Here is a 10,292-nt window from a genome sequence, read left to right on the forward strand (position 1 = left end):
TGCATGGACAAAAATAATATTACGGGTTGACGGACCAACAAGTTGATATATATATATATTTATGACGATATATATATAATATTCTAATAATATCGTAAAATATAAAATATTTAAAATTAAGCACTTGTTGACTGATCATCACGTAGGACAAATAATGTTAATGTCGATGTGGATAACCATGAAGACTTGGAATTAATATTAATTGAAAAACAATTGCATGACACGCAGCTTGACTCTTTGAAATATCGGAGAAATTTTTTTATTTTTTTTATATTGAATCACTCCTAATTAAATTAGAGGGACTGGGAAAGGAAAAGAACAAAATTAATGAGTATGTATTAATCGAGAAATTGTTACATATATATATATATATTTAATATATATATGCATGCATGGTGATGACTATGTTAGCTAGCAAATTAACCAACATAAGCTAGCTAGCTCTCAAGTTGCGATGAGTAATATGGTTTAGATAATTGAAAAGCAGTTGGGGGATCGATCGATGGTACGTATAATTAATGTGTGTGTTTAAATCATCTCCCAAATTGATATTTAGTTGGGGAAGAAATTGTTGAATTAAATGTGCATGCGACTGTGGGTCATCGGAGTCACGTGAACATATGAGTTTTTGACTTTTATTTTAATTTTAATAGCAAGGTCAATGGGTCAATCAGTCATGTTTGGAATCCAAGGTCAGACCTTAACTACAAATTGAAATTATAAATTACTTACATTTATGGATGTATATGTCTTACGTACCAACTAGTGGTATTTAGTCAAGGTGATCCAATGCAATTCCTTTAATTTGTACGTAATTAAGACCGTCGACGATTTGCCTACTCAAAGTCAAAATAAATAATAAATACAAAATTAAAGACATTCATCCAATATTGAAACTACAATTTTTTTTTTTTTTTTTTACAAACTTATGTGAGTTTTCTTTACTTTATACTAGTTTCAATTTATTAATAAATTTAAATATTTTCTGACAAATTATAATTAATATTCGATTTAATATGAATAAATTATTTTCACGTCATTTATTTTTTTGGTTGTTTTGTTTTGTTTTGGAATTAATCCATGAATAGTTTCAAGTGATCATTTAATCGATCACCATTTAGTTTTGATTTACTTATGTTATGCGTACTTGTGCATAAGCGAGTATTTGAATTTTGAAACCTTGGTGTTGTAGATATTTCCGACTCTTAAATAATTTAATTTGAATGCATAGTTTCTAGTTTTTAATTTTTTTATGCTACAATAAACATAAATAAAATATAATATAATAAATATATCAGTACTATCCTCTTGCAATTAAATGCTAAAATATTATGATTCTGGTATCCGTTGAGCACGTATTTATAAAACATTTATATAAAAATATTTTTTTTAAAAAAAAATTTAGAAAGTTGCTTTAATAATTACACATTTTCCTGTAAAAAAAAATAAGTACATATTAGTCAATGTTCTATAAAACATTTTAAAATTAAAAACTAATATATTTTTTGCTTGCATTATCACATTCAATTTTAAAAACAAACTTCAAAACAGGAAAAAAAAACACACACACACACATCACTTAAGTTCTTTGAAAACTATGCTTGAAAAACATTAGTTTTTAATATTAAAACTCTTTTTACAAAAATTTTGTTCAAACACATGCTTTATGATTTTTTCACTCATAAAATATCAGAAAACATTTTTAAAATACTTCTCCAAATAAAACCTATACATATTTTGAAGTTTTTAAATGATCGATAATTTTGGAAAATATAGTTTCGCCCTTCAAAAATAAAAGTCTAAATCTCATGTCGACTTATGTAGTATTTGAGAGAGTTTCTAGAAAATACTATTCAAATTTTCTTTAACATCAAACAAATTCAATATTTTGTTAAAGAAAAACTGAAAAATGCTTCATAAAAAGCTATCTCAAATACTTCTTTAAGGTGCAAGGGCACCGGGAGGGTCAAATTTTTATAATGAAAAGACCCAAATTTCGGTCCGGCAACTCACAAATTAACGTACGGAAAAATTCATGGGAATTTCCGAGAAGGCAAGTCTGCATGCATGATCCAATCGTGCAATTACTTGGATAGGATATAGTGATGGTTAATGACATCCTAACCCCACAGGTAGTCCAAATAATGAATCTAGTGATACATATCTCAACACGTGTATAATTAATGTCAATGACAACCATTGAACCTTTAGATCAACCGTTAGGGTAATAGGCTTAAAATAAGTTGAACTCTACCAACGTCTTACACATTCTACCAACGTCTTACACATTTTACTTACGCAAACTTTTTTTTATTTAAAAAAGAAAACCAAATGAATCAGGACAACTACTGCAACAATTTCAAAACAAAAAGTGTTCTGCTTTACACACTAAGCAAAAACTTTCCTCCATTTATTTTGAGAAGCAAAAAAGCGGCAACAAATACCAAAAGAATTTCACCGAAAGTAACCGTAAAGCTCCAAGAAGCATATGCAAAAGTTCCAAGGGTTTGTAGTGTCTGTTGTGGTATCAGTAAGAACGAGACGAAAGAATCTGAAAGGAAGAAGGGCGTTTGAACCAACTATAGGCCATGATGCAAACTGGCCAGGCTTGCATATGGTTACATCGTTCTCATGGACTCTCAAGTTCGTCCAATTGTTTCCATCCGTAGAACCCTGCATGGCAGATCATGAGCCATCATAATACAATGATGTCATTCCACATAACCAGAAGAATCAAGCATAGAGATACATACCTGGAAACTCCAATTCCTAATGAAAGCTCTTGACCCATCCTGTCTCACTGTGTAATAGTTGCATATAAGCTGCATTCCATAATTATTCGTTAGTTAAATTCTTTTTGTAAGGTGAAAGTCAATGGTAACCGAACTCACCTGGTGACTATGGCCAACATCGATCGTCCACCATGAAGTATTTCTCCCACCCTCCATCCGAGGCCCAGCAAAAGATGTTCCCTGTTATTCTTCCCGTTAAAAGTTTTACTGATGTAAAGTCATCTGGCTAGTGACATAAACTTCATACCTGGTAAGTCCTGGAGACTAAAACTTTTGGATCGGTGAATCTGGAAAGAGGACTGCTTGCCATAATACTTACTTTCTGAAACACGCGTATCTTAGGCCATTTATTCCATCTTTGCATATAGTGGAGAGAAAACGACAGTTTTAAGGTTTACCTTCGATAGAACAGGATTTACCCACTGATGTTCCCCGTATGAAGTACCTGCATAGTACAACACCCCATTACCATCTCCATTGCATATGTATTGGAGTTCCTTGAAACTTGATCTCCTATGCTGGAATCTAACACTGCAAATTCAACAGCATCAGTACAGAAAATTACACCTGAATTTACAGTGTCATTGAAGAGTAATTAAAAACAAGGAGGGAAAGCAGGCGATGGAGTGCCCAGGAAATAGGTGTCCCCAGTTTTGGTATTCAAAACATTATAAGAATATCCTCAAGTTATGATATGGACATGAAGAAATCCATCACGCTCAAAATATATTATTTCCTTGGGATAAAACGTTCAGAATTCAAAATTTTGTTGTATGATATTGCATGCACATGAGCAGGTCTTATTAAGCATCACGTAGCAGAGTTTAAATACTTGCTTGAGGTCTTTTTCATTGCCAGAAGCTCCAATTTCCAGAAAAGAAGAGGCTTCTTTCACCTGTTGAAATAGAGGTTAAAAAAGGAAAATTCCATATATAGCAAAAGGAATTTCTGGGAAAAAGATTACTTTTGACATACCAAGTTGTTGACAGTAGGTAAGCACCTACAAAGGTTACTTTTCTCCAACTGCAATATCATTAACATTTCAACATTATCTCGACATTCAGTTGGACCAGTTTAGAACCAGCTGATTTAGGATATACCTTTTTAAGGACCGAAAAAGACAACAAAGGGAACCGCACATAGCTTAAAAAGTCTTCCACTGATTCGAGCCTATCACCCAAAATAAGTTCTGGTGTGGAATTCAACATAATTTCATCTACTCTGTCCCATCCAAACAACTCTTCTGCTTTCACAAACCAAAGTAATATTGCGTTCAGAACTCGTTCTTCAGAAGTTACCGTCAAATCTGGATGCTGTGAAGACAAGTTTTGCATAAGATGGACTGAATTCAACATGTACACATCTATGCATGCTTAGGACTAAGGTGGCTTTGGCCCAAAACCAGCCTTAACCCATCATATTCTGACAACTCTTGAAGATATAGGATAAAAAAAAAAAAAATTGGCAAGACAAAATTGAGTATTATCTTTTGACAAATTAGGAGTGACAGATTTTATACACTGACAGTATGCTGGTTTTTACTGGATCTAGGAAATGTAACGAAACCACATTTAAACAGACGCAAAATAATGGATAGAATAATTAACTTCTGATCCAGAAAAACAAAAACTTGAAAAAAACAACCACCTCACCTGAAGAATACTGCCAAATGTTGCTTTGTCCAACATAACAAAATCGATGCTAGCAGTGGTGCAATAATCAAAATTCATTGAGAATTTCCGCTCGCAAGTCTCCTTGATAAGTTTGCATGAAGGAATGGATGAGATTACTTGTAAAATTTGGCACACTGAGTCCTGCAACAAAGTACAGAAGTTAGACCCCCAAAAGAAAACCTGAATACTGTTCCAAATTGTCTTCTTCCTCGTCCATTAAACTTGGCATAATAGAAAAACTTGTTGTATGACCTTCAGCCAATATGAGTACTCCATGCCTGCATATAATGCATAGATGAGAAGTATCAATATTTTAATCATTTCTTGTCATAAATTCTCTGTTGGTGCTCATAACCTGATACTGCACCAGTTCCTTGTTCTTTTAATTCTATTAGTCCCAAATAATCGATTTCTAAACGACAAATGACAGATACTGCACCGTCCTTGTTCTGTTAATTCTATTAGTCCCAAATAATGATTTCTAAACGACAAATGACAACGTTAATACAAGAGAGAACGATACAAGATGACAACTAGGATTCTACCTCAGACAGGTGTTCTAAAAGTCTCTTGCAGCACTCCTGGTGAAGAAGAGAAACACCAAACTGATCTGCCAACAATAGAAGCTGCAGGAGCAATGTGTCGATGTCCATGCTGTCCTCCATGTAAACAACTCCAGTATACATGAACTCAAACATGATTTTGAATGCTTCGAAGTACACATCTTTCAAATGAACTTCCGACGAAACACTTTCGGTCATTCCATTTGTAAACATCTGCATGTTCGATTCATCCATACCAATCATGCTCTCTTATCAGAGACATAACATAATTAAAACATGGGATCAAACTGCAGGCTTTGAAATGTTTCTTCATGAAACCCATTTAGTATGCATTGCATTAGGGAAAAGTGTATTTCAAAGTCCCATACCTTCGTAAAAGGGACACTCCACAAACCGAGGATTATTCTATGTGACCGTGCAACTTTGTCATGGCCTTCAATGTGGATATCCACATCAGTGTATTCACCAGACAATCTAAAATGATTAAGCCTCTTAACATCAATTGGCAATTTGTTCAGAAAAACGGTGCCACAATTCCATCGAGAGCTGGGGTATGATATCTCTATGCTTCTGCCGGAGTCAAAAAGTTTCTTGTTGAGTTTGAAACGTTCCATCATTTCTTCGCACTGCCTTGCCAACATAACCACTTCAAACTGTAAGCTCAGAGATTTAAGAGAATTGAGATGCGACTCCTGAATCTATATAACAAAATAAGTATATAAGCTATCAGACAACAGAGAGCAACTTTCTGAAACAAGTTCCGAAAATGTATTAATGAATAAAAACTGTCAAAAGGAAAAAATTCCTTTTTTTTTTGTACAATTTGGCTTAAAGAAATTTAATCTTTTTCACTACCGCCTAGTACACAGACTCCATGAAAACTCACGAATTCAATGGACAAATAGAGGTTAAAAACATATTAATAAGGACTTCGTGGATTAAAATTTCATGAGGCCAACAGTTGAAGTTCTCCATATACTATTTAACTTCAACAGAGAAATGGTTTTAAGAATAAAATATTAAATAATCACGTAAAGGAGGAAAATGCATGCATTCGCTTGTAGATGATAAATTTAATGGTTCTTCTCTGCAGTGACATAAAAGCACAATAACCGTGACAAAATCCAATTGTGGATAATGCGGTGGACAAAGTTTTCATCACAACTCAGAGTTGTCAGCGTTCCCTTCTTTACTACAGCTGAGAAAATATATTACTTTTTCAAACTCGGAGAAAAATATTACTTCAAAATCAAATCGATTGTAAATTTTACACAAGTCATAATCAATGAACATTATCATGTAGATCTCATCTTACACAGGTGTGGCCGGTGTAAATATATTCAAGAAGTGCATGAAGAATGGGATAGCTAAAATCTGGGAGGTGAATGCAACTTTCCCCTGACAAATTCGAACCGAAGTTCCCTGAGGCAGCCAATATAACCTTATGCGCTGGGACGGCTCTCTCATCTGCCCCAACAATAATGATCAGATCCGACAGCTCCCAGTTTTCAAGAAAAGTTTGAAGACCCCAATTTTCATATCCTCCAAAATCATCTTGCAACTCTTCATCAGTATCATCCATGCCATCGTATTCACAGCAATCCACATGTTTCCATAAGGATATATGGTTTTGCATCAATGGCAAAACGTTAAAATTCCGATACCCAACATGCCTGTCCCAACTGCTAAGTCCTACATACTGAACACTTCGATTTGGGTTTGAGTCGAGCCACTGAAAAACGAGATTCTGGAAAGGGTACCTCCCTTTGCCAATGCTAATCAGCCCATCATATATGCTGATCCAGTAGCTCTGGAATGTAGAAGAACAGCAAAGATCAACCCCAACAACATCCACGACTGTTTTCCCATTGACCTCAATGTTTAACCTCTTATTTCTGTGACTACCAATTATTACAGTATAATGTGGACTGTTATCCCTTTTGTAATGGTAGTGCTGACTGCCCGCGTTTTCTCGGAAGACAATAGTAACATCATTGTGTGCAAAGGCATCAAAAGCTACACATCCTCTCCCGGCTTCCCTAAACCTTAAATCATCATGCCAAGCACACTCAAATGGTGCCACAGTTAGGAACTTCTTTTGCTTCTTCTCCATTATATGTCCTCCTTGAGAAAAGAAAAAAAGAAATCTTCTTTTCCGACACGTAAACTGAAAATCAACCGCATTTGAAATAAGGCATCAATATTATGGGTTTTAATATATGACTTGTTCCACAAATAGAAAAAGATATAATCAAGTTCAAGAATCAGGGAAACATGACCATAACTATGCAATGACTAATAATGGAAAAGAAAGGAGTTTCCAACAATCGCCAAAGATATCAGAAACCGATACTAAAATTTCACTGGTGATTTAGGTGGGAGGCAAGGCACAGGGATAGGGAGAAAAGAACATTCTGATCTACTTAACGTTTGTGAGGCAGCCACAATCCAAGTTAAGGATCTACCAGATAAAAAGGAACTAAAGGCCCACAAGTGTCTTAAAATATCAATTCATACAGCTTGCTACTATCATACACTGAATTCTTATCCTATCCTCAAATTATCCGTACGGGAAGTCATTAATGAGAAGAACAAGAAATCCACCTAAAAACAAAAAAACAAACAAAAAAAAAACGAAAGTAATCAAAACACCAGACTCTGAAGAAATGAACAATATCAAAGTAGAAAAGCTTGCAACTTGCAAAATCCCGAGAATCCCAGTTCATACTCACGAAGACATATTTATCGAGCTTTTGAAAATTATAAAAAAAAGTAACATGATATAAGATCAAAAAAAATAACAAGTACGCTGCCACCGGATGAATCTTTTTTTCTTTTTAAAATCGGCCTAAAGGTCAAACAAACAACAGTTTACAAGGAAAGTTCAGAGGGAAGATAAGCGGCAGCCATAACTCAAAAGGCCAAGGGAAATTGGACTTAACATTTACCTTTTCAATTAGTATTGGATAGAAACTAAAACAAAATCTCGTGGAGAAGTAACTTATATATATAGCAATTAAAAGGTAAAGGATTTTGATCGCTACGGATAAATATCAAACAAACCAACACTCATACTACACTTTCACTTTCAACGAATTGGAATTGAAGATATTTGAAAAGAAACATATTGTCAAAAGTAGAGATCAGCTTAGAAATTGCTAGAAACAATATAACTGACAGGAAAAATTCTCACGACCACATATTAATATCAATATCAATATCAAACCATCCTACACCACATTCTTATCCATCCACCAATTAATATCTTCCAGTACGTGAATAAAATCAATCACAAGAAACAAAAGGGAGCTCGCATGCTTTACCAAAGACAATATACCGTAGTGGGCACAGGGAAAAAGACAAAATTCTAAGATTTTGAAGCTCAAAACACCTCGGAATTCATATCTATCCACAAGACTTCATCCCCTATTTATGAGACGAGAGATTTCCCATTTGTACAAGATTGAGGTCAATCTTAATCTTCTTTTTCTTTTTATTTTTCTTTTTCCTTTTTCTCCTTCCCTGTGTTTATGACATGACAATATGGGCTCGTTAAGTGTTAACACGTCATTGTATATACGAGTCATTTTATCTATTTTATATTATATTATATTTATATTTATATTATATATTATATTTATTTATTTTATTTTTATTTTTATTTTATATAAACTAGTAATCGAAAACATATGTTGCGTGCTTAAGGAATACGTTTTTTTTAAAATAAAAATAAAAACAAAAAAAGAATAATTTTGAAAATGTTTTTTGTAAATAAATAAAATTAATTTTGTAAACGTGGCATTTTCATAAATAAATAATTATCAATTGAAAAAATAAAATGACATTTTGTTAATTGAATATATATTAAAGGGTAAAATGAAGAGGAGTTGATTATAGCAACATACCGATCACTCAACTTTAATAAAGGATAATTTTATAATAGATATGCAAGTTGAATTGTGAATTTACAAACATGTCCTTATTTATTTAATGATTTTAGTTAATAACTTCATTAATCGAGGAACTTTGTTTATTTAATTATTTTAGTTAATAACTTCATTAATTGATGTCTTTAATTAATACTTTTTATGAATTTAACTATCGTGAATTTACAAACATGCCATTTATTTAATGGTTTTAGTTAATAACTCCATTAATTGATGCACTTGTTTATTTAATGTATGAGATAATCATTATAATTATCTTTAATAAAGATAATTTTTATAATAAATATGAATTCACAAAAATTCTTGTGAGAAGATCTTAAAATAAGTGAACATATATGATTTATAGTTAGGATATATTTTTATCTATTATATTTTGTTCTATTTAGATTTATAAATACTCATAAACATGATGTTATTGAAACTATTTTCGGCATTATATATCTAAATCTCGTGATTATATTTTCTATTATCAGTCACCCACGTGCATCGAACGTGATAATTCCTAGTACGTACACACACACACACACACACACACACACATATATATATATAATCACACATAGTTTAATGTGTAGGATTTTCACGAACAACTACTAAAATACACTAGTGGGTTTTAGTGATTTATTTTTTAAAAAAGGATTAAAATATAGTGAATTGATATTAGTTAGCCATTAAATTCATAATTCGATCAGTGCATGATCTTGATGCCTGAATATTCTTGAAAATTATTACTGTTCTGAATGCTGCATTTAAGATTTCTGCTAAATTGATTTTAAAAACTGGGAGGATAATTTTCTCCAGCTTAGTGAATGACGACCATATCGCTCATCCACTCACCCTCTCAGATAAGAGCGAAGAAGAGGTCGAAGAGTACGAACAAACTCAATTCAGGGGTTGGTGAACATGCTTCATATTCCTATTTTTCTAGTTTATTTTTGTCCGTGTGTTTGTTAGACTTTTAATTTTTCTGTTATCATGCATTATGTGTTTGCATGTCTTATATGATTTGATCCGTATAGCATGTCATGATTGCATGTTGCATACTTATATAAGCATATTGATCCAGTATCTTTTGAGATATCCTGTAGTAGGATGGTCACCCTACAAGTTGTGGATGGTTGGATACATAAATATTGTGTCAGGTACCGTTATGGTTGGACACTTGTACTAGTATCAGATCATCATTATCCACTGGGTATAGGAGCTACCTCCTGATGCGACGGCGCAGCGTGCTATATACATTGGGATCGGTCTACGAGCTTGTTTCTTGGCCTGAGTATCTTGGTACCCAGTTCACTTGCATACATGCACATATAA

General features: G+C 33.2%; 1 protein-coding gene across 6 annotated transcripts; it reads right to left on the bottom strand.

The window, feature by feature from the left end:
- Nucleotides 1–2,219: 2,219 nt before the first annotated feature.
- On the bottom strand, nt 2,220–8,560 carry LOC140863057 (BTB/POZ domain-containing protein At2g30600). Of its 6 annotated transcripts, none has more exons than XM_073266187.1 (13): nt 8,420–8,560; nt 6,344–7,195; nt 5,397–5,654; nt 5,011–5,241; nt 4,445–4,606; nt 3,893–4,105; nt 3,768–3,815; nt 3,629–3,687; nt 3,191–3,323; nt 3,040–3,114; nt 2,892–2,972; nt 2,754–2,822; nt 2,220–2,673 (listed from the first exon to the last, which is right to left on the bottom strand). In XM_073266187.1, the coding sequence occupies exons 1-13, from the start codon at nt 8,429–8,431 to the stop codon at nt 2,455–2,457; spliced, it is 2,412 nt and encodes an 803-aa protein (XP_073122288.1). In that variant the 5' UTR covers nt 8,432–8,560; the 3' UTR covers nt 2,220–2,454. The 6 variants fall into 6 exon arrangements, 5 of the variants coding, with proteins under 5 accessions (XP_073122288.1, XP_073122284.1, XP_073122285.1 ...); XM_073266183.1 differs by having other exon boundaries at nt 5,397–5,726; XM_073266184.1 differs by having other exon boundaries at nt 5,397–5,726; nt 8,352–8,487.
- Nucleotides 8,561–10,292: the final 1,732 nt, after the last annotated feature.

The sequence above is a fragment of the Henckelia pumila genome, chromosome 4, assembly GCF_033568475.1.
Source record: "Henckelia pumila isolate YLH828 chromosome 4, ASM3356847v2, whole genome shotgun sequence".
NCBI classification, from domain to species: Eukaryota; Viridiplantae; Streptophyta; class Magnoliopsida; order Lamiales; family Gesneriaceae; genus Henckelia; species Henckelia pumila.